Source organism: Trichomycterus rosablanca, chromosome 3, assembly GCF_030014385.1.
Source record: "Trichomycterus rosablanca isolate fTriRos1 chromosome 3, fTriRos1.hap1, whole genome shotgun sequence".
NCBI classification, from domain to species: Eukaryota; Metazoa; Chordata; class Actinopteri; order Siluriformes; family Trichomycteridae; genus Trichomycterus; species Trichomycterus rosablanca.
Window position 1 is genome coordinate 39,652,902 of NC_085990.1, and position 26,120 is coordinate 39,679,021.

The window sequence follows — 26,120 nt, forward strand, 5'->3', positions numbered from 1 at the left end:
CCCACTGATGCAGCCCTAGTACCAACACACCTCTTCAAATATATGTGTTTTTATCATTTGTTAAATAAAAGCTGTTCTACACCCACCCTTCTGGTTGTCAAGCTCAAAGTTGCTGTTCTCATTTCCCCCAGTGATGGCATAAGTCACACCATCCCCATCTGGGTCCTTGGCATGCACAGTGGCCACCAGAGTCTCAGGGCCAGCATCCTCTGACAGAAAGGTCTTATAACTGCACAAAGAAAAAGACAAACAGATAAATATAAAAAGACATAAAAATAAAGACAGAGAGACAACGAGAGACAAAGAGAGAAAGAGATCATGTCCTGAACTCTACAGAAACTCCATCTGTTTCCTCTCAGGCTTGTGCCAGGGTGAGAAGAAATGAACATGCAATCTCTACCCTCTAAACACTTCATCCTAGTGAGAGTGGCAGTGAGTGTGAGGCATCTGGAAACACTAGGTGCTGCCATTGGCATCAATCCACTGCTGGGCAACACACAATCACACATTTACTCACACACAAATAGGGGTAATTAAGTGAATCTACGTGCAATGTCATGTTCACATAAATTATTCATTAGTTAGGTGGATCAACACAGTTAAATATGGATGTTTATATTCTGGAAATATTCTGGAAATATACAAGATGGCCTCCAAGGTAAGCTGCGGTTATGATTTTATGCTGTTGTGTGGTTGATCTGGGTTGCGATGCTGCTGTTTACCGTGTAATTTTATTTTGCAATGATAGCAAAGCATTATTAAATATTTAACATTTTCGGGATTTTTTGGGATGCTCATTTATTTAAAGCAAAACGGACAGTATAAATGTGATTGTGAGATTCTTTGGGTTTGTTTAATATAAATGTTGTCAATATTAATACAAATACAGCCTGTAATAATACAAAATATAAACACTGTAATTAGTCAGAATTTATCAGAACTACAATGTTTTGTGTTTTTAAGATATTCGGGCAGTGGTCTGCCATTGTACTTTAAGTTTACATTATATCATATCGTATATCGCCACTTCTCAAAAGCATATAGAGATATGAGTGTTTTAGCCATATCGCCCAGCCCTAGGACATACTATGATGTATGTGTAAATAATCATGCAAGTAAACACAGAATAGATTGCATACACAGTCTGGGTGAAGACAGGAACCTCATCGTTGACGTTGGCCATACGGATGCGGATGGAGGCGGTACCTGTTCGGGGTGGTGTGCCCTTGTCCACAGCCACCACCACACACTCGTACATATGATTGGGTCTCTCATAGTCAAGCTGCCTGCTTGGGCTTACCACACCTTGAGATGAGATGGAAAAATCTAGACTCTGGATAAAGTAGGAGATTTCTGAGTTCACACCAGTATCACAGTCCCTCGCCAAGACTATGAGAGAAAAAATAAAGGGAAAAAAAGAAAGGGGTAGATAGGATATTTGTTAATCATCAGATTATGATGAAAAGAAGTACAGCTAGTATGCACAGGTAAATTTAGAAAATGCAGTATTAACCTTGGTATAATATTCTTTAAAATAAGTTAGTGAGAAATTAGCCTGAGTTAGACTTTGTTACACATGAACATTGTCCATCCAGGTTTTTGTGTAACAAAAGCACCTCAACACTAAATACAACCAGCCCAAAAAATAGCTCATTACAAAAATTCACATCTCTTTGTGTCCATATCTACCCCATTCATTTGTGGTAACTATCATAAGACCACCAGTGAACGTATTATTTGGGCAGTCAACCACTCTCATTACACCAGTGGAACAAGCCACTGTTGCTTCTATTCAACAGTTTAAAGCATCCAGAAAATAACCAGTAAGTAATAAAAAGTGTGCCTACTGCATGTAGTTTTGTCTCAGAGAACGCTGAATCGCATTCGGAGAGACACACTAAGCTCTCCAGATTATCCACTGCTGGTGCAATATATTTTTGACCAATCCCCTTCCATGCAGGCACTGCCAATCGTCCCTGTGTGTTGGAGCCCGGCCGGTCAAGAGAATAGCTGAAATTCAAACTCGGATCTCAGCGGTGGCTGGCAGAAGTATTTGTTTTTAATGAAAATTTATATGTTTGACTGTCTATATGTGTGTTTCTTAAACTATGGTACGAGTACCTCCAGGTGCAATGGATAACTTCTTTAAATATGGCTTAATTAAAATACTTATAATTGCAGATGCCTACATTTTATTACAATTATTATTTGTGCTGTTTTCCAAATGTTTTCAAAGACTTAACTATTTAAGATTTAACAATTCAGATAGAAAAATTATACTTAAAAATAAAACTGAGCACTGATGGATCAGACACTTCTCTTCAGAATGGAGATTTCAACATGTGATTTTAATTAGCAAGTATTTAAAAAACATAAATTCATCCATTCATCACCCTATCCCTCCATCCATCCATCCATCCACCCACCCACCAACTCATCCATCCATCCATCCATCCATCCATCTAGCCATCCATCACCCTATCCCTCCATCCATCCATCCACCCACTCATCCATCCATCTATCCATCCATCACCCTATCCCTCCATCCATCCACCCACCCACTCATCCATCCAACCATCCATCCATTCATCACCCTATCCCTCCATCCATCCACCCAACCACTCATCCATCCATCCATCCACCCACCTTATCCCTTCATCCACCCATCCATCCATTCATCCACCCATCCATCCATCCATCCATCCAACCATCCATCTACCCACCCTATCCCTTCATCCACCCATCCACCCACCCATCCATCTACCCACCCTATCCCTTCATCCACACACCCATCCATTCATCCATCTACCCACCCTATCCCTTCATCCACCCTTCCATCCACCCATCCATCCAACCATCCATTCATCCATCTACCCACCCTATGCCTTCATCCATCCATCCATCCACCCTTCCATCCATTCATCCACCCATCCATCCATCCAACCATCCATTCATCCATCTACCCACCCTATCCCTTACATTTACATTTACATTTACATCCATCCACCCTTCCATCCATCCATTCATCCATCTATCTAAGACTGTATACTTAATACTGAAGCAAAACAAAGACCACATTGCTAATCAAGCTTACTGTTGGACATGAAATATCAAGTGCTTACTGCATATGCAGGCCTAGTATGTAAATGTATATAGAAGTGAAGTGTGTTCCTGTAGTATAACCCAGTAGTACTAGGACATTATGACTTGATTGTGGTGGTACATGAGTTTAAAAACCATTTATCTATTTGATCAGAATTACTCACCTAATATTGACCATTCAATAACATGTTTTTGATATTAGTGGCACTTTAAAATTCAGTGGCCTAGGTAGTAAAATTCCACAGGCTGTGATTTCCATTTTTAACCCATGTGTGTAAGTAGCAGTATTTGCAGCTCTGAATTATTTAAAGAAAGCGGTGGCAGTTCAAAGCTTGTTAGAAAAGTTTTCATGTGATAATTGGAGAGTCTTGCACTTCCTTTGCTGCTAGCTGCTACTTAAAAGCATGCACTTAATTTACAGCCTAATCTCAATTTGAGGTAAACAATAATAATCTTCTCTTCCTTCTGTTTAGCTCTTCTGCATGAGCAATAATTGCTCTATGCTTATGTTTTTTTCACACAACAGAACACACTTCCATAAGCGAATACAGCTCCATCTGCTATTTGCGTCAACCTGCTGCTTTCCTCAGTCCTCAGAGTGAGTAAAAAAAAAACCACAGCATATAAAGTTGTTTTCCAAACTGCAACAAAAGCAGAGGATGTCAGACAAATCAAAGGCAGTATGCATATTATTTGTATATGAATAGACAAGAGCAGGAGCAACAGCTAAAAAACCCTGTATGTTTTTTCACTGCTTGTAAGCATGGAGTTACTATTCCAAAAGTGTGCATTGGCTGCTCAAAAACACGTATGCAACATCAAATAATTAACAAGCCAGATATAAGATTCTAGCCAAGACAACATGAACGCTTATAATTATCAGGATTCTTGATTATAAAGCTGCAACACTGTGAAATAGCGAGTCTCCCAATTTTCTTCAAACAGCCTCAAATCAGTTAATCACTCAGATAAATATTACAGCTGCATAGATGAGAGCATGAACACAGTGACTACTGGTGCATTGCAACTATCCTAAACACATGAATACTGTGCATAAATACTTACACAGTGCATTAAATCATACAGATACAGGTTTAAGAGCTAAATGTCATTGTCACTGCAGTGCTGAGAATGATCCACCACCTAAATAATACACGACCATTGAAGAACATGGTGAAAGCAGGCTAAAAAGATATGTAGAGAAACAGATGGACTACAGTCAGTAACTGTAGAACTACAAAGTGCTTCTATATGGTAAGTGGAGCTGATAAAATGGACAGTGAGTATAGAAACAAGGAGGTGGTTTTAGTGTTATGGCTGATCAGTGTATAGTCCAATAATGTAGTATCATTAATACTGACAAATAATATGATCCAGAAAATATAAATATAATTATAACCCATGAACCAAAAGCTAGCTACAAATCTAATAACAAACTACCAGTGAAAATACACATTATGTACCTGACTTGTGAGTAGTTTCTGCAATGGGAATAGTCTTACAGCTAAGAAAAGAGCTGAAACTCTAGTATTACTCTTTAATGACATTAGCCAGTATTCACCCACACATAACCCTCTTTTCATCACTCACCCTGCAGTAAAGAGGTTCCAGGTGGAGTGGTCTCGGGGATATTGTCTCTGCTGTAGATGGAGTGCATGAACTCAGGAGTGCAGTCATTCTCATCTGTAATATGTACTGCTATCTACAGAGAGGAAAACACAGAGATAAAAAACCTAGCTAATCAATGTGAAACATAAAAAGAAAAAAAAGTCAAATGTTATAATTAATTGGACACATAAATGCGCACAATATATCTGTTCATCAGTAATTACAGACGATTTTAGGGGTAAATGACTTTTTATATTAATATTAAATACTAAATATTTAAGTTCTTTCTAGGGATCTTGTCACTGTAGGACTGATCTCACTGTAATATCACCTATCACAAATTAATGAGTGAACACGTTGGGGTGTGTATTTTATTCTGCTTTGCAAACAGACATGGTTCAGGTGTGTGTGTGTATGTGTGTGTATGTAACATTACCTCTACTACACTGCTAAGTCCAGTGTCTGATTCAGAGGCTCTGACTTGCAGATGATGGAGGTGAGGTCCACTCTCGTAGTCCACCGTGTGGGTCAGACTCAGAGCCCCGCTCTCCTGATTTATACTGAACAGGTTACCTGAGTTCACCAACAGAATGTAGGACAGAGTCTTCCTCTGGAATGAGATAGCTTGAACTACAGATACCCTGCACACACACACATATGTACATCCACACAGTTAGTATGTTTACACATAACATTAATATTATCCCCTTATGTACTAACACATACTTGCAGCACATTTTAAAGCACTAATTAGTTCAATATCGTTTCACAAATCAAGATGGCTTACAAACCCAATTTCCAGAAAAGTTGGGACAGTTTGTAAAATACAACACAAACAATAATCTGTGTTTTATTTTTAATCAAATTTGATTCTATTGTCTGAAATCTTTATTTAACTTAAAAGTACAAAGAAAACTATTTTAAGGTTTTTTTTATTTGTCAAATATAAACAATTTTAGGATTTGTTACTTGCAAAACATTCAAAACAAGTTGGGACAGAGGCGCGTTTACTGCTGTGTTACATCACCGTTCCTATTGAGCACACTTTTTAATGGTTGGGAACTGAACACTATAAAAAGTGATTAATTTGAGGTCTGATGACACACAAAGGACTTGTTTCAACACACTGTCATGTGTAATTCAAACTTTAAATATTTAATGAAGAATAAAAAACTTCACAGCAGTGAATTACACTAGTCTGCTGGAATCCAGGGTGGAACTCTGTGATTGGCTATGTCTGAGAGGGAAATGGAAATAAAATTTAAAAAACCTTTTATTAAAGGTACGTTTGTTCCCCAGAAAGTGTTAAACACATGCTACATACAGTATAGTTTACACACCATAATTATTTAACAGTTATAAAGCCCCCGGAAACATTTCAGTTTCCTAAAACAAAGTTTCATTCTTTCCTCATTAGTAGCTGCTTCATTTTCATTTTCATTGTCAGGGCTGCAGTAGGTTTCAAGCATATCTTGAAAAAGCTGGACATAAGACTGGAATACAACCTCAACTTGGCATCTATTCATTGCAGGGCATCACTTATTCATGCATTCACGCAACTTACTCACTTACACATGCAACCAATCCACCTACTGTCAAGGTTTTTAAAAGAAAGTAACTGCAGGGCTTGAAGAAATAAAGATTGAGCTCGGGACCCTGTGCAGCATACACCGCGTGCTACAACACCATGTCCACCAGTTAATATTATATCTGTCCTTAAAAAAATAATAACTGAGGCCGCTCAGGTGGCGCAGCAGTAAAAACACACGCTGAAACCAGAGCTGGGATCTCGAATACATTGTATTGAATCTCAGCTCTGCCTGGGGAGGGGGTTTAGCTTTGTTCTCCTCAATCAGAGCAGGGAGCGGCATTGGTGGAGTGGATGACGCATGACGCAATCAGGCAATTGGACACACTAGAAGGGAGAAAAAGGGGGAAAAAATAATTACTGCAGTTTAATTAGGATCTTGAGAGGTCCAAGAAAAATGACTACCCTAGAGAATCACAGTCAATGCAATGGTGAGGTGTGATAAGGATTAAACCCATGTCTTAAGGACTCTGAAGCTATGTGGCACCCACACTTCTTGCTGTGCCATACTGCACAGCTAACTTAATCAAATCAAAAGTAGAACACTGCTACACACAGGGGGCAGAACAAAACATCAAAGAGCAGTTCAGCATGTGGCACATGCAGTATGTATTAAGCAGAATATAGAAACTGTGCTGAGAGGCTAAAAGCACAAACAAGCACAGAGTGAAAAGAAAAAAAAGTGGCCGCTCGTTATTAGCTGCCATTCCAATTCATCTCATCCACACTGTGTTTCTGATTTTCTGTCCTCTCCTCCTCCTCAAAGATTAATGCGCTCCGCTTTGTGCCAGTGCCCAGAGGGGGCGAACGCACCGCTCTTCATGTTTATCCAAAACTTTCTTTTAATAAATATTTGAATTTGCACATTTTTAAATGCCTGGGGACAAAGTGGTGCATCTGCGTCCCCTGATAACCCTGCATCCACCTCTCTCTCCTTCATCTCGTTATTTTTATTTCCTCTACTGCCTTAATGCCTTTATCCTTTCATTCCGTTATCCTGTCTTACTCTGGCTCTTCCTCTCACCTCAGGCTTCATGGCTCTTCGGGCACAATGACACATAATGCAGCAAAATCAGGCATGTTCACACAATCCTTTATTCCCCCTCTAATGAGCGGCAGACACTGCATAACTTCTACACGCTTTAATAGACACACACACATAAGGACAGAAGCTACTCACACTTGACCCACTCCTGTGCTCTCGGGGACGTAGATGGAGTAGGTGGAGTTGGTGAACTGAGGGGGACGAAAACCAGCCAGTATGGACACCGAGGCAAAGGGACCTTTCCTGCCTTGAGTGTCCACAGCCTGGACAGTCAGTCTGTATTCTTTACCAGGACTCAAAGAACGTCCCGAGGTCCTTATCTCACCTGAGCTTTTGTCCACCTCAAAACGGTCCTCTCCACCTGCAAAAAACACAAATATGTGGTTATTAAAATAATATTGAGTAGCAAATATGATTTATCCTTATGCTGTGTTTTGACTTTGGGATAAGCCCTGAACTCTTCATGTATTCTACATTTCCCTCACCCCCTTTAAAGACCCATGAGTGAATAAACTCTTAAACCATAAGTACAGAAGTTTACATTTTTATCCAAAGCGACTTACAGTACTGAGTACACCGATCAGCCATAACATTAAAACAACCCTCTTGTTTCTACACTCACTGTCCATTTTATCAGCTCCACTTACCATATAGAATCACTTCATAGTTCTACAATTACTGACTGTAGTCCATCTGTTTCTCTACATACATTTTTAGCCTGCCTTCACCCTGTTCTTCAATGGTCAGGACACCCACAGGACCCCACAGAGCAGGTATTATTTAGGTGGGGAATCATTCTCATGACATGGTGGTGGTGTGTTAGTGTGTGTTGTGCTGATATGAGTGGATCAGGCACAGCAGCACTGCTGGTGGTTTTAAATACCATGTCCACTCACTGTTTTATTCCATTAGACACTCCTACCTAGTTGGTCCACCTTGTAGATGTAAAGTCAGAGACGATCGCTCATCTACTGCTGCTGTTTGAGTTGGTCATCTTCTAGACCTTCATCAGTGGTACAGGACGCTGCCTATGGGGCGCTGTTGGCTGGATATTTTTGGTTGGTGGACATTTCTCAGTCCAGCAGTAACAGTGAGGTGTTTAAAAACTCCAGCAGCATTGCTGTGTCTGATCCACTCATACCAGCACAACACACACTAACACACCACCACCATGTCAGTGTCACTGCAGTGCTGAGAATGATCCACCACCCAAATAATACATGCTCTGTAGTGGTCCTGGGAGAGTCCTGACCATTGAAGAACAGCATGAAAGGGGGCTAACAAAGCATGCAGAGAAATAGATGGACTACAGTCAGTAACTGTAGAACTACAAAGTGCTTCTAGTGTGTGTAGAAACAAGGAGGTGGTTTTAATGTTATGGCTGATCTGTGTATATTGTCTAAGCAATTGAGGGTTGAGGGCCTTGCTCAAGGGCCCAACAGTAGCAACCTGGGAGTGGTGGGGCTTGAAGCAGCAACTTTTCAATTACTAGTCCAGTACTTTACCTGTTAGGCTTAGTTTAGTAAGGTAAGTAAAGGCACATGCCCTCACTTACTCATTTTAAAGCTGGCAATCCATCTACGAAGGATCTGCAAAAAGTTTCCACACTTTTATATTTTCATTGGAAACAGTGAGGATGGAAAAGTAGTAATTTGTCGTGTCTGAGATACTAAGAGAATGCTTATAGTCTGGATTTAGCACCATCTGATTTCCACCTTTTTGTACCGCTCAAATAAGCTTTAAGGGGAAGAAGATTTTCATGTGATGATGATGTAAAAAGCAGCGGTGCATCAGTGGCTACACACTCAACCAAAAACATTTTTGCTGATGGCATTAAAACGTTGGTATGACGCTGGGAAAATGCATTGGAAAGCGACTATGTAGAAAAGTGATGTCATTTGTTTTAAAATTCTTAATAAATTAAAGTTTGAAAAAGTGCTGAAACTTTTTGAAGAACCTTCGTATAAGGCATGTTTTTGGGAGGTGGGAGAGGAAACCAACAAGGCACAGGGTATATTTCAAACAGACATTAACCAAGCATAGGATCAAACCTCACACCCTGGAGCTGTGGGGATGAATGCATCCAAGTAAATCAGTAAACCAAAAAGACGCTTGTAATTTTGAAAGACAGTGTCATTCATGGCAGTCATGGGTACAGAGGGTCTGCTAGGGACCCTTGTGTCAGCTGTACATGTGCGGGTGAGTTTGAATCTCCTTTTCAGCAAAACTGAAGGACAAAAGTCTGTTTTAACTGTTATGGCCTGAAGCGTAACAGTAGTGTGAGAGAATGAAGAAAAAATAGGATAAAACACATCAGCTATGGTGGTGTCACAGATGCCACAGCTGCAGTGATGGTACCTAGCTGTTATTTTCTCTCCACCAAAATGCCAGTTTTCATCGGCCAGCTTTGATATGCTTCATATCAGGAAAATAAAACAACATACAACATACAGAATACACCTGGTCAGGGATGTCACCAGCAAGGCTACTGGAATCTTTACTAAAATCTTACCTACAAATCTTACCTCCAAATATTATGTTTAATTTTACTTTGTTTAATTTCTAATATATGTTTGTCCACTAATTCTTAACATGATAAAATGCTTTGCTTGACACCAAGTACATTTTTTAAATTTCCTCATAGTAAGTCTCTTTTACAAAATGCAAATGAGGATAATTCATGCTTTCACTGTAGAGCTGCCAGCACTTAACAAAAAGGATATGAGCTTAAACAGAAGTTGGTGTGTATGTATGTAGTATGAGCTGAATTGGGTATAAATTAGAAGTCTGCTTAGTATGAGTATAGAAGTCAATGAAGTTAAAAAATTTATCTTTGGTCATTTAATGACAAAGGTGAGGAAACTCCAGGAATGTGGTCCTATATTCCGTTGGGATACACCAGGCACTACATCTTTCTGACCTGCAGCTCAGGCAAAAAAAAAAAAGAAGAACTTTTATCTAAATCTGTGAGGGACAAAATTAAGCAGAGGCTGCTCAAATATGGGTGACACTGTCCACAGTCAAGCAAGCTTTGCCAAGAGGCTGCCTTGCAAAACAAAAACTTTGTCCATGTGATCAGCAACAAACTTATATAATTTCATTTTCAGCATTTAGCAGATGCTTTTATCTAAAGCGACTTACAGTACTGTGACAATATGTTGTCTAAGCAATTGAAGGTTAAGGGCCTTGCTTAAGGGCCCAACAGTGGCATCCTGGCAGTGGTGCCCTTTCAATTACTAGTCCAGCACCTGAACCACTAGGTTACACAGACATGCATGGCTATGCCTGGGGGAGAGCGGGGGTCAGAATGGCATCCGACATAAAAACTGTGCCAAGTCAGCTTTGTTGACCAAAATGATCTGTGGTGGAAACCCTTAAACACAGGAGCAGCTTAGTCTAAAAACAGCAGACTGTTTATACTGCTATAGTCAGATATCCAGATCAAATGCAGCTCAACAACAATAAGCAATATTCCACTGCATGAGTGGCCGCTACTTGTTGGTTTCTGCCTGTGTCTGGTTTCTGACCCCTAGGACCAAAACTGCCCAGTTCGACTATAGACAAAGATGCAAAGCTTAGAAGTTCTAGGTCATAGAAACTTGTGGCAGTGGTGGCCTTAAACTGGTGACCTTTCAATTACTAGTCCAGCTCCCTAACTACTAGGCTGCAACTGCCCTGCATGTCAAGCTTAAGCTTTAAATAAATGTAGTCAAATTTACCTTGTTTACCCGCACACAGAAAAGTCACCGTGGTCCATGGTAAGAAGATCCAGACAGAAAAACAATTAAATGAGTAAACCTGAATTGTTACAGTCATTTAAAAATAGATGCTGAATTTGGTATGATTTATTATGAAAATATAACTACTGAGGATTATTAAGTAAATCAAGAACAAAAACAGCTCTCTGTATTGTGTCGGAATACTGGACTGTAGAGTAAGAGCTACATGTGGAAGAGCTCAAAACCATTATGACAGATCTTTATATCTTTTTATTATGCTCCAGTGGGTTAACTTAGTGAAACACAACAAACAAAATCTTTTTGAAACAGCTATAGTCATTAGATTTGTATTTATTTCTTTTTCATTAGCAGTAGATCAGGAAGAAAAAAAATCTTACTGTGTTGCTTAATGACACAGCTAATCTTTGCATCTTCCCACATGTTTAAGGCATGGCGTTTAAATGAATGTAAAGGTGTCTAAACTTTAAAACACATTGCACAAGTGCTAACAAGTTCATCAGGTGATTAAAAAATAACTACATAAATGTGGAAACAGTATTCTCATTTACTTATCTATCAACACTCCATAATGGATTAAGCTATGCTAATGCATTCCCTTGCCTTGGCTGTGATTATACTTTTCCCAATTTTTTATATATACACTGATCAGCCATAACATTAAAACCACCTCTTTGTTTCTACACACATTGTCCATGTTATCAGCTCCACTTATAGAAGCACTTTGTAGTTCTACAATTACTGACTGTAGTCCATCTGTTTCTCTGCATGCTTTGTTAGCCCCCTTTCATGCTGTTCTTCAATGGTCAGGACTCTCCCAGGACCACTACAGAGTAGGTATTATTTGGGTGGGGAATCATTCTCAGCACTGCAGTGACACTGACATGGTGGTGGTGTGTTAGTGTGTGTTGTGCTGATATGAGTGGATCAGACACAGCAGCGCTGCTGGAGTTTTTAAATACTGTGTCCATTCACTGTCCACTCTATTAGACACTCCTACCCAGTTGGTCCACCTTGTAGATGTAAAGTCAGAGACGATCGCTCATCTATTGCTGCTGTTTGAGTTGAGTATGAGGTCCCTATCTGGCTTCACACCCTGTATGAACAACAAGCCAATCATTGTTCATATAGCCGCCCAGCTCAGCCGGATGGCAGAGCTGAGTTTCAAACTGACAAGTTCAAAATGTCAGCTCTGGTGTGCTAGCGTGTCTTACCGCTGTGCCACCTGAGCGCCCCATGTCCTATTTTTTGACTTGACTAAGCTTCTCAATGCTAAAAGATTGTTGTGTAATTGAGAACCTACATACCATCAAGCAAGAGGAACTGTGCCGCTCCAAAAAAGTTATCCCTTCGTCGTGCGACCAGTTTATAAGCCACAGAGCCTGGTGCAGCGTCAGGTGCCACTGTGGCCAGATATGGCTTGGGAAACATTGCCCACTGCAGGTCTGACATGCCAGGAAGAGTGACAGCCAGCTTGCACAGGTACCACTCATTACCTGCAAACAGAAAACAGAGATTAGAGGAATAAATACATGAGTAGTGCAATAATAATACAGTACAAATATCAAATAAATACACCTGTAATTTTAAGTAAACATCCATCACAGCTGGATTATGTACTGTAGGTGATTTAGACAGATTACTCACTCGGCTATAGCAGTCTTGAGTTTTTAAAGGTTTTTTCTATTTATTTTGTCCTTAGATTTTTCTAATGTTTTCTAAATGTTTAAAGCACTTAAGGTATCCAAGTGGCTTGTATAGTAGTTAGCAAATATAGTGTCACAGCTTTTTTTCCCAGAATACATAAAATAAAAAGCAATCGGTCTCATAAGTTCAAATTTCAGCCTATACTAACTTTATTTTCAAGCGACCCACATTTTATCCATAATTTTTAACGTGACCCAGGCAACACAATACATCAAAACTAAACTAAAAAACGAAATATACTTAATTAATAAAAAATGTGGGCAATCTGGTCCCACTGTGGTTTACAAGATGTAATGTAAAGCCTCCACAAGGGGTGTTCATGTACAAGTTCATTTTGTGTTTACGTGCATGTTAAAATTTGTTAATTTAATTATTATTATTTTTCTCTGTGACTCATTTTTTTTGGCTCGTGACCCAAACACCCTGGCATACCCTGACAATAACAGGCTCATCCGGCAGGTTGGATGCCGGACAGGATTCAATTACTGATGCAATTATGACCTCTGCTGTCTGATCGATGGTGCCTGCACAGAGATGAGGGATAATGGATATCAGTGTGTGACTCTCCATGTGCGAGACTGAACCCATATGACGTGCAGGTGAGAAGATGCAGTCGGCTTCTGCATACATGTCAGAGGGAGCGCGTGTTTGTCACGGCTCTCCTCGACCAGGAGTGGAGGTCAGCAGTGGTGCAGTGGGGTAATTGGACATGACTAAATTGGGAGGAAAATTGGATAAATTAGTTAAGATTCAGTTTTATTACCACAGTTATAGCAAGATCTATGATCGTTTGTACTATCCAGTTTGGATCGAAGTTTGATCAAACATGGTGGCAGCAGGGACTTGTAGTGGGCCTGGTTTCTGCAAAAACACTGGACACAATGCAATAACACACCTAGATAGGACACCAACCCATTGTGAAGCCTAGGCCAACCCCATCAGAAATAGCAGTAGAAGGATCATTTAATTTACTGCTGCACGACCTGAGACCCTTATATAGTAAATAATGAAAAATAAAGTGAGTGTGACTTAAGAAAACAGGTTTTGTGCTCCAAAACCCCAAATAACAACAGAACTCCACACATCTCTGCTACTAACTTATTGGTTTTCAGTACAGTCATGCTGACTGCAGTATATTTTCCAGAATCTCCTAAAACTAATCCCTCCAAACGGGGCACTGAGGTGCTACAACAGCAAAGCAGCCATCTCTGAAGACTAATCACAGTCAAAGTCAGACCTGCTTCAGAGATAAAGAGAGAGAAGAAATAGCCATTAGATCTGTACCCCTCCATCCGGCCATTTCTTCCCAGCTGCTGTCATTTAGTCCAAGGACACTCTGCTACTGAGAGAAATGAGATTTTCGCTGAAGCCATCAATACGTTCTTCCCTTCAGGAAGTCAGCTGCTGTCAGAAAGATGCACAGAGTTTGCTCAAACACAATCATCATATCAGTCACCGAGCAGAGAGTGCGAACAGAGAAGACACTCAGCAGGGTTTTTCTGGTTCCTTTTCTATTTTTTGTCTCTTGTTTATCACACTTGTAGGATTTTGTGTTGTTTTTGTGTCTAACGCAACAGCAAGACAGTAGCAAAAATAAAAGAAAACTTCACATCCGAGCACCAAAGCAAGGTATACGAACGCACCGCTTCCTGTACTTCCTGCCTTATGACAGAAAATGCTTTGAAACTTGTCAGCAGAGACTGATCGAGGGAAACAAGATGACTCGGAGAGAAATCAGAGAGGAAATGTGGGAGAGCAGGAGATGATGGGGAAAAGAGGGAAACTCTTGACAACAACTTGTTTATCTGGTTTAATGTCTTTGATTTACACTGCCTTACAGCTGACAGGATTTGAAGTTAGCATAACGGGAACACGTTAGCACACAGAGAAACATATATTTAGCACTACGTCTTCCAAAGTAAAAATTATTTATTTATTTGAATGTCATGTTTTACACTTGGGTTACATTCATAACGGTAGTTACTTGTTACAAGATTAATTAGTTCACAAGTTTAATGTCAAACACAGTCATGGACAATTTTCTATCTCCAATTCACCTCACCTGCACATCTTTGGACTGCGGGAGGAAACCGGAGCTCCCAGATGAAACCCACACAGACACGGGGAGAACATGCAAACTCCACACAGAAGGGACCTGGACCGCTCCACCTGGAAATCGAACCGAGGACCTTCTTGCTGTGAGGCGACAGTGCTACCCACCGAGCCACCATGCCACCCTCCTAAGTAAAACAAGCCATAGAACAGGCAAGTGTCCTTGATTGGGCTGAGAAAGGACTATAGATGGAGACTGTGAATCTACTGTATATGTATGCTAATCTGTCAAATCCCATCCCTGATTAAAAGATTATTTATGGGTTATAAAGCTAACCACAGACACCAGTGTGACATTAAACACCAATAAAATAAAGACAACCTAACTAAACAGATACAAGCTGAAATGTATTTTGGTGTGGTGCTCACTTTTATTCATTTATTCAATTATTAATTCATATTTATAAGATGATAAATAGTGTAGAGTCAGAATGATGACGCCATGCTGAACTGTACTCTAATGTGTTGTATATAGTTCACATGCACATTTCTGTTGCAAAGGTTCATGGGTAGTGTACATTTTGTTAATCCACTGTTTTTGAATGTTTGTTTGCTTGCTTTGCACCAAAGCTAATCTTCCATTTTCTGGAAAAGAGCTGTTCCTGTCGACTCTGACCAGTCTGTCTAACCTCCATGTTATAATACTGATTAAGTTAGAGGTGGGTCTAGAGCCTTTGTGGAAATAAATTGGGTGCAAAGTATTTCCCTTGGGATAAATAAAGTATCTATCTATCTATCTATCTATCTATCTATCTATCTATCTATCTATCTATCTATCTATCTATCTATCTATCTATCTATCTATCTATCTAATACACACTCATACTCTCATTCAAACTGAGACATATAACACAATTCACCTACTTGCAAGTTTTATTTCAGGAGTTAAGAGAAAACCGAAATACCCGAAAGAACCCACAGACTTGGAAACATGCCAAAGTCTTAACAGTCAGTGACCAAAGGTGATGAACAAAATATAGATCCCTACACCACCTTTAGCACCACTGTGCTACACCTTGTTCAAGCAACAATCTGTTTTTGAAATAAACTTCAACATAATCATTGTCACAGTGGCAGCATTTGGACACACTGGGCATATGGCAATAAAACACTCAGAACAAAGAGCTAATATATCACAAAGCATCACATACACCCGTTAATTCACCCCACTTAAACTATTTCAAGTATTTCACATTTTACATGTATAGGAAACCCACACAGAAGTGGGGAATACATACCGAACTCCACACAGACTAACAAAATGGTTTTAACCAAGGTCTTTAGGACTCTGGTACTGTGCAGCCCCAACCCTGGCTGTGGTTTTGCCGGCCACCCCTTATTCAAGAAGGTACTTAATTTGGCAAAATGGGCTAAAGTATTTGTTGGTTTGGAAGCTAGTAAGCACGGTGGTGCAGCTGGTGCTGTTGGTACCCCACAGCAACATGGGCTCTAAAAACATAGGTTCAGTCCTTTCATCAAGTAATTATCTGTAAGGAGTTTTGCTGTTCTCTTTTTGTCTAAGTAGGTATTCTTTAGGTACTTTGGTCTCCTTCCTCTTTCAAAAAATGCAGACATTGGATTGGTTACTCTACACTGGAACTAGGTCTAAGTAAGTAAATAAATGGGAGTGTGTTTCTCAACAATGGATTGCTGCTGTGAGCTAAATAAATTCCTGCCTTCCAACTAGTGTTTCAGGGTGGTGCAAGATCTACCCTGACCAAGATGAAACAGTAAGTAAAAATAGGGAAAAAAAACACAGAATTGGTGCCACTATGTATGTCAAAATGTTTTAATGTAATGTACTCATTTTTTCTAGTATTACTATGCTTAAGTCCCATCACTATCTAATGCAGCTGGTAGGATCAGTACCTCACAGCAACACAGATCATATCCTTGCCTCTGGTCAATTTCTTTAGTTTATTATGTGTCCATATTGGTTTCCTCTAGGTACTCTAGTTTTTCCCCAACCTCCAAAAAATGCAAAACCCATCTTGACCAAGAGGAGATAATAAGTGAAAATAAATTAAAAAATGGTCTGGAAAAAGTTCATCTCTGGCAGCTGTAGCGAGTGGGTGGCAGTGGCCTGTGGAGTGAGTGTGCTAATAGACACCTTGATCCACTTTATTCTGAATGTGTAAGTTTCTCACCGCAAGGGTCCTGGATTTTTTTCCTAATTAGATCGCAGCACAGACACTTGGACCTCACACACTACACCGACCCTGTGGGAGGTGCACACACTTGGACAGCTAATGGGCTACAAGCTCGGTCAACACACCTCTGACTGGAAGGCTCAGTTCAGCATATCTCCACTCTCCCTTAAGCAGCTGTCACCATACCAGAGGATCTTAATGGAACTTAAACAGCCCTCCGAGAGCCAAAGAAGCAAAGAGAGAGCAAAACAGCGTCTTAAAATAGAAGTGCTAAATAAACACACATATACAAACACAGTATGGAGGGGAGAGATGCTGGCCTCTCAGCCGTGATGAAAATAACAAGGTCTATTGGGATATTCTGGGACAGAACTTTTATTTAGATAATCTCAACTGGACTATATTCTAATTAGAAAACAAGACAACAATCACATGATCTTTTTCGCCACTGTTAGTCAAAGTAAAGAAGGTACAAGGACTACATGTATGCCTCAATAATTCATGCTCAAGCCTGTGCAACAGTGAAGCAATGTGCTGGGTATAATATGTTTCATGTATCAATAGTTAATGAACACGGTCCAAAAAGTCCAATGCTTGTCCAAAGTCTGCACTAATTTAAATATCACTACATAAAATGCCATTGAATATCTTTTGCTGGCGTTCTTTCGTTCTGGTTTTTGGGACCCAGACAGTTTGTTTGTTTGTTTATTAGGATTTTAACATCATGTTTTACACTTTGGTTACATTCATGACAGGAACGGTAGTCACTCATTACACAAGATTCATCAATTCACCTCACTTGCATGTCTTTGGACTGTGGGAGGAAACCGGAGCTCCCGGAGGAAACCCACACAGACACAGGGAGAACATGCAAACTCCACACAGAAAGGACCCAGACCGCCCCACCTGGGGATTGAACCCAGGACCTTCTTGCTTTGAGGCAACAGTGCTACCCACTTAGCCACCGTGCCACCCAGGGACTCAGGCAGTAAACAGTATTCCTGTGTTCTAGCGGCTTTGGATGGATTTGTCCATGAATGGCGTGGCACCTTTTTGATGTTTTAGTGCCACTACTGGTTTGCTGGGTTACCTTGTCTAATTCTCTGGTGAGTGTTTGGATTGTAGCTCACTGGTGGATTGAGAAGCTGACCGAGGATGTACCTGATTTTTCCATATTTTCTGATTTTTTTGTGTTGAGGGCAGTGTTTTTGCTTCAGTTATTTCATCCATGACTCCTGCTTCAAGCTGCTGTATATGCTTTGGTTCAGTTATTATTTCTCAAGTTTTATTACTTATTAATTAATTTGATTGTTATTTTCCAGTTTTTTGTTCTTATGACATTTCAGCCACAGTTTTGTTCTGCCTCGGTTGCCTCCTGATATTTGGTTCATCCCTCTAAGGGTGGCACAGTGGCTCAGTGGGTACCACTGTCACCTCACAGCAAGAAGGTCCTGGGTTCGATCCCCAGGTGGGGCGGTCTGGGCCCTTTCTGTGTGGAGTGTGCATGGGTTTCCTCCGGGAGCTCTGGTTTCCTCCCACAGTCCAAAGACATGCAAGTGAGGTAAATTGGAGATACGAAATTGTTCATGACTGTGTTTGACATTAAACTTGTGAACTGATTAATCCTGTGTAATGAGTTACTACCGTTTCTGTCATGAATGTAACCAAAGTGTGTAAAACATGACAGTAAAATCCTAATAAATAAATAAATCACCTTTCTAATACTGCACAACAAATGTTATGATTGGCTCCTCTGTCACACCCTGGCAGTAACCTAACTGCTGTAGTAAATTAGATTTCTATTTAGAAGAAAATATTGTATTTGGGTATCAGCAGCTAGTTTGGGATATTAACATGACTTAAACAAGCTTAAAATAATCATAATCCAAAACCTGACTGACTGATTGGCTCCTAGATAAAGCTGGCTGAGTGACACATACTACAAAACATCAAGACTCACCACGTCTAGTAGCACACCAAAAGATAGCTTAGATTCTACCCATAAATGTGTCTTCAAGGACAAAATCAGGAAGACAACTGTGTACTATGCACTAGATTTAATTAGATATTGCTTCACGCTCTGAATTCTGACCCCATGCTAATGATGTTTTTTCACCTGACCCCCTTTTCTCATTCACATTAAGAAGCAGGATCACAGGTGTCTGTGCGAGTGACAGCATAGGCTAGGTTGTCATGGTGACTGGCATGGAGCAGGCGTCCCCTGTGTTCAGGCAGGTCTTGGCAGCGTTACATCTTTGTGGCATCTGAAGAGCGCTCGGATGAGCTGGCATAATCATCCCACACTTGCTAGCTTTGCATAGGGTGTTTTCGAGTCGCGATCTAAAAAGAGTGCCCTTTTCACACTCAATTAACTACTCAACGATGTACATCGCATTGTTGCTCTGATGACATGCATTACCAAGGGTATAATTAAGTTTTCAAATTAGGGCCTTTGTCTGTTTTCGTCTCCTGCCATGAGCTGCATATTGAAATATCTCTGCAGGGAAGACTTCATGAAGTGACACACATGCACACACACTGTACGGGTAGGCAAAAAAAAGAGTGGAAGTGACTAATATCAGATGCCTGTAATTGGTGACGGATTTTAGTGCACATACTCATACAGGCAATGCAGCCATTAGTGTAAAGTTAGCTGGTATGCATGCTAATTTGTAAGCATGGACAGAGGGCAGTGTGTGACAGACAGAACCTTATTGTTTTAGCAGCCTAAAGCAGGCTCTGTGTGGTTGTGGCCTATGGGGCAAAGAGAGGCTAAATACTTTAGATCCATGAGCCACTGATGCCCATCTGCTTACCCAATTCTAGTGTGAGTCCTAATTAATTCCTGTATACACACAAGTTTTCCTCAGAACCAAACACACATTTGCAGCATTGGTGGGACAGGAGCTCTGTGGGTAGCACTGTCGCCTTACAGAAATAAGGTCCAAGGTTCAATTCCCATGTGGAGCGGTCTGGGTCCTTTCTGTGTGGAGTTTGTTCTCCCTGTGTCTGTGTGTGTGTGGTTGTGGCCTATGGGGCAAAGAGAGGCTAAATACTTTAGATTCATGAAGCAGGAGCCACTGATGCCCATCTGCTCACCCAATGCTAGTGTGAGTCCTAATTCTTTCCTCTATACACACAAAAAGGATTGGTGGGTAGCACTTTCGCCTTACAACAAGAAGAACCTAGGTTCAGTTCCCACGTGGAGCGGTCTGGGTCCTTCCTGTGTGGAGTTTGCATTTTCTTTATTTGTCTGTGTTGGTTTCCTTCAGAAGCTCTGGTGTCCTCCCACAGTCCAAAGACACACAGTCAAGTAAATGAAGATGCTAAATTACCCTACGTGTGTGTCTGCCCTGTGATGGACTGGCGTTTCCTACATTTCGCACAGTGACTTGGACTCGAACGTTTTAGTGTTTATTTTAAGCTCCATTTTCTGTAAAACTGCACTTTGGAAATTGGTTAAATGTCCCTACAAGGTCACAACTGTTATGTATTCCCACCAATCTTGGGGCTTTTGTCCTTTCAAAAGGGTAAAGACACACTAAGGCATTTTTACTGTCCTTTACTGCACTGAATAGCCCATTTTTAATATGACCATACTGCATTAGTGTAATAAAAGTGTGGTGCCCATTTGAGAGAAGAATAAGCTACACAATCACACAGGTACACCGTAAAGGAGCTCTGTGCTCCTAATTAAACCATGTCTCAAAGCACTGATGGAGAGGTGAAGTCAGAAATTGAGAGAGAGAGAGAGAGAAATGTAGTTAAAGTCAGAAGGTTACATATACATGTAAGGTACAGATTTTTCATGGCAGATTTGGGATTTTAAAATCGCGGCACATTTTTCTGTGAATACATAACGGGAACAAAAAAGTATTTTCATGTTTACTGTTTTTTGAAATGATACTGATTCAAGATATCTATACACAACATGTTCAAAAGTATGTGACCTCAACAATAATTGTTTTCTTTGTTCCTAGAATTTACACTAAGCTGATGTGTGATTGTTTGGAAAGAAAAGTATATATCCTGACCTTGTCTCTCATATATATATATCAATTTTTTTATCAACGTTTACACATGATTATTATTTCATTCGCTTATTTTAACTAACCCAGGGATGTACAAACTACGGCCCGCAGGCCATTTGCAGCCCATTGCCATATTTGAAATGGCTCATGAGATATTTTAGAAATTAAATTAAAGTTGGCAGGTTTTTTAAAACTGCTTGAACTTTTTGAACTCTGGGTGTCGCTATCGCATAAAAACAAAATCTAAAATGCTCCCCATCTTCTTTCCCCCAACTCAAAACATTAACGTTACACCTACATCAAGTTTTTGGATAAACATGGTGGCTCCAAAGAAACAAAAACTAGACAGCAAACGCAGAAGATTTTAGGCGTGCTGAAAAAAGGAATGTTTTTAAGTAGAGTGAAGTAAGTATGTTTAATTTGAAGAAGTATAATAACACAACACTGTCAACGAGAATTAGTCACTCAAATAAAAGGGAAATGTAATTGTTAGTAATCAGGTTTGTCTATTATATGTTTATTTATTTTATTACAAATGAGTCTGTGTTTGAATATTTTTACTCAATCTAGTCCCCAACAGGAAAAGTTTGGACACTCCTGTACTAACCCCTTTAACCAGCCCCTGCACAACCCAAAAAAAATGTGGCCATAAGGCAGAAATACACACTAAGCAGGGCTTTTAGCATAAAACACAACTGGGAGTTTTCAGTCAACTTTGCATGTTGACCAGACACTGTAGATCCATGTTAGGTCCCTGTTACAGCATCACATTTCTTTACCAGCTGCACTACTGTGCCACAGTCAAACATAATTTAAATGTTATACTTAACAGTACAGTATATTCTTCTTTAATATGAGGGAGATTCTATGAAAAAATACCATAGAAGATAAAACAATCTAGTGACCTGCACTGCACAGGACTAAAAAATTAAATGAATGCAGCTGCACAGTTGTAGAATAGCTTTTTCATTATGTTTTTTTTTTCTTGCTCTATTTATTTTCATTTCATTTTACTGGCTGGGATTTGATTAAAAGGCCTAAGGTTGTTTGTGGATATATGGCCCAACTTAATAAAGGAACCAGAGCCAACATGGATCTACAACAAAAAATCATTGTACAGTCTATCTCTGAAACACACTTCTCTGTTGTCTGTGCTTTTGAAGCTTTATATTACACTATTACACCCCCCCCCCCCCACGCACACACACACAATTCTTCATTCATTAATTCATTATCTGTTTTACCACCGCTTATCCTACTCTGGATCATAGTGAGTCTGATTCACTAAGTAAAACGCAGGAAATACCCCAGACAGTTTGTCAGTCTATCACAAACACTGGACACTGAACATGGACATAAACCTTTTATGATTTGTTGAAAATAATTATTATAGGAAACACGTTCAGAACATACAGTATATCATAATATACGAGTCATATAGGAATCATATCAGTATGCATAAGTCCTTCAATTCCACCCTGGTGGCAGACAAGAGATGCTGGTTGAGCCAAAGCACTGGCTTACATCTGATTTCTCCTCCACTGAAACTAAATCAGTCACACCAGAGGTGGCAAGAAAGCAAATGGCAGGAAAATCACTGTATCTAGATCCTTTGATGCTAAAGCTGCAACTGTGTTATCTCTGTTTTCCACAAAAACTACATTACAAAGATGGAGTTTGACAGGCTTTATTGGAGAGGGGACTACGGGATACATTTCCAGTGCTCTCAACAGAACAATAATGGTCGCCATGTTGGTCAGTAAATCAGAGTTTGTTTTCTCTCAAACACAAAGTTCTAGATTGAGAATTGCTAATATAAACATATTACAATAACACTACCATTTATATACTAACAGATTTGTATGACTAATGAACAATTGTTTTCTTATGAGAGGATTGTTTTGCAATTAGGTTTTAAGTAGTACAAAGCTGGATGATTATGATGGACAGAATTGCAGCACTGTGGTAATAAAAAAAAGCAACCCGAACAGAATGAGAAAGTACGGCTTGTGGTAAGACCACGTATCGTCCTTAGTTGGCAATGCCACAGATTCCTGCTATTCAGTCTGGTCATACAAACAGTTATACTCTGTGCCCAAACCTGCACTGAATCAGTTCCCAAAAACATTTGGGTTAATTTTACATTTCTGGAATTGATTACTTGACTGTTATTTGATGAACATGCAAAACAAAGCTAGTTCGATTTTTGCGTCATGTTGGTCAGTGATTGGTCAGTGAAACAGATTTCTCTCAAGTTCTAGATGAAAAATTGCTAATATGAACATATTACAGTAATACTACCATATATTTACTCAGTTATATACTCCGTTATTCATAACAGATTTGTATGAGTAATGAACAATTATCAGTACAGTTTTATAGAGGATTTACAAAGGAAAACAGCAATGTTTTAGAAATAAGGTTTTCAGTAGGACAAAGCTGGCTGTTTATGATGGACAGAAGTACTGTGTCATTAATATTTTATACAGTATTGAAACAGGTAATAAAAAAGCAATTATGCCTCTTGGTCCAGACTATTACTTGATAAACACGCAAAAACAAAAGTAGTTTGATGTTTGAGTCATTCACAGCAATGCCTGGCTGAAAAGCTCACTGTAGCAGATCCATTGCTGGTTTTACCAGTGGGTGGAGTCAAAAACATGGCTTTCCATAAGGTAAGGGGTCAGTGCCACTGGTCTGTATCTTTTTAAATCAATAGGGTATTCAGTCTTTGGTACAGGAACTACACACAATGGCTTCCAGAGCACTGGCACTCCAGTTTTTGTCTTTACTTTTTGGGAAGGGGGATCACTGCATTTCGGCTTTCATAAAAACAATGTATAAAGGCCTTCCTTTAACACTGGCTATATTTACATCTTTACTTGATTTTAAAAGTAGACATGTTACCACCTCACTATTGAAAAATGTAATGCTACTAGCTGACATACCCTTTGGCACCTGTAATTGTACCAATGCAATCTGTATTAAATATGAATATATGTGATTTTGTGAAAGACATTCAGAGTACCAGAAGGAAAACTAAGTTGCATCACCATACTATCCTGAAAAACAAACAGCTGTTCTCTTTCCAAGAACTCGGTTTGTCAGTGCCGGCCAGAACAGCCCATCATACCCAGTTCTTAAACTGCACTTCTTTACTGTCCACTCTTCTCCATACTGGGTTGCGGACACAATATTTTGATCCATTACTCCTTTTTTACTTTATATTTAATTATTAGGCGTTTTATTATTTGCAATTCTCCCTATTTAGTTCATGACATTTAGCTACAGTATTGTTTTATCTTGGATTAAATATTTGTGTATAGATTCTATTTTTTCCTCTTTAGGTGTGTGGGGAAGAGCACCCTTGTCTCTGTCTCAGTCATGTCCCTTGTGTATACCTAGATACACCCCATTTAGTTTCTTAAAGAAAAAAAAACAATTCCTGAGAGTTATAAAGGTCACCAGATGAAAAGACTGGCCAGAAAATGTATGTAAGAGTGAGTACAAGTTCATTTAATCATGGCAAGTTTGTCGTAACAATGAAAGTGATCAATGTGAGCAGTAAATAAAAGAGGAGAGCTTGTAGAACAACTTGTCCTTGAGTGTCATTCTGATGTTTTTGGTCTTGGCCAAAACTGAAGGAATAATAAAAGTAACTGGATTCAATTAATTTCACTGAACAACTAGCTTTTCATGTTGGGTACTGGCATCTTTACAAGTCTCAATGCTATTATAATATTATAGCAATGTTACTATTTTAAGTTATAATTAAAAAAGAACTCCTCTGCTCATAAACTAATTAAACTAATTACATATTGTTGCTTGCAATTAGATTTTACGTTGTAAAATGCAAAGATTGACAAAAATTTCTTATTGACTTATTGACTTAATGACTTATGAATTATATAAATTTCTTTCATATAAACTGATTAACTGTATTGGGCCAAACTGCCACATAGACTGGCAGGGGTGCAGATTGCAGTATCATGCCCACCTGCCATGCCAATTATGGCCCAGTAGGGAGCATTAAAGCACAGATGATTAACAATGCCGTTTCCTTTAATAGGCAATCTCTGTGCCTCATTAAGCATTAACATCTTTAAATTTCAGCTTTGTTAGCCAGCTCTCCGCTGGCTCATTGTTTTGCACCTGCACTTATTCACAAGTTCTTCTGCCCAGTTCTTTTTACTTTTGACCTTTGTCCCAAGAACTCAGCCAGTGGCATATTACTTTATAACTCCTGTTATGGGGTTACTATGCAAAGTTCATTCTGGACCCAGATAATGACACATGAGTTTTATTCGTGATTTATTCGTTTTTTGAGAGCTTGGGTTGTCACTTGCTGGTGGAGTAGTAAGCACTGGTGGCAACTCGGTTCTCATTCCGTCTCTTTTATCTGTCCCTTTCAGCTGTTTTGTGTGGTCTTGAGATTTGTTTGGGGCTGTATCGATTGTCGATTATGCCCCTATGGGGTGAACACATGACCACCTACGTTTTTTGATGTTCACTGGGGACAGATAATGCTTATGTCCCCATGGGTCTCTATTTTTCTCTTTCTGGATGTGGGGTGCAGTGTTCTATTCTCAACAAATGCACTCGCCTACCTGTTCTATCTCATCTGCACTTTGAGCTGTGAATTTGTTTTGGTTCTCATTTGTTTTTAGTCATTTTGATTGGACAATTTTTGTTTTAATTATTATTTCTATCTTTTTTTTCTTGTTGTGGCTCTTTATCAACATTGTTTTACCAAAGTTAGGAATCCTGCAACTGGGTTCATTAATATTATATCGTGGGTGCGGGGCTTCATCTGCCACTCTGTGGGAAGGTGCATGCTGCTTCATTACATTAACATTTTTTTAAAGTTTGCTTCAAGAGATTGTTTGGAAGTCTGTGAGGTTCACTGGCAGTCTAAAATTGGTCTGGTGAAAGTACAAGAGGCTCAGAATTCTTCATTGAGGGGTGGTGCTCTCTGTGGGACTCTCTCAGGCACAAAAGCCCTGTCTACCAATGCTATTCAGCTAAAATGAATCTAGCATC

At 39.6% G+C, this 26,120-nt stretch overlaps 1 protein-coding gene across 1 annotated transcript in view; it reads right to left on the reverse strand.

Annotated features, from left to right (window-relative positions):
- Positions 1-26,120, reverse strand: part of si:dkey-22o22.2 (neural-cadherin) — a 170,289-nt gene that overhangs the window by 77,201 nt on the left and 66,968 nt on the right. The window contains exons 2-7 of the mRNA XM_062992304.1: positions 12,388-12,576; positions 7,479-7,704; positions 5,147-5,351; positions 4,693-4,804; positions 1,140-1,389; positions 87-229 (exon numbers count right to left, since the gene is read on the reverse strand). Coding sequence (XP_062848374.1) covers positions 87-229; positions 1,140-1,389; positions 4,693-4,804; positions 5,147-5,351; positions 7,479-7,704; positions 12,388-12,576 — 1,125 coding nt within the window. The remainder of the gene's footprint in view (positions 1-86; positions 230-1,139; positions 1,390-4,692; positions 4,805-5,146; positions 5,352-7,478; positions 7,705-12,387; positions 12,577-26,120) is intronic.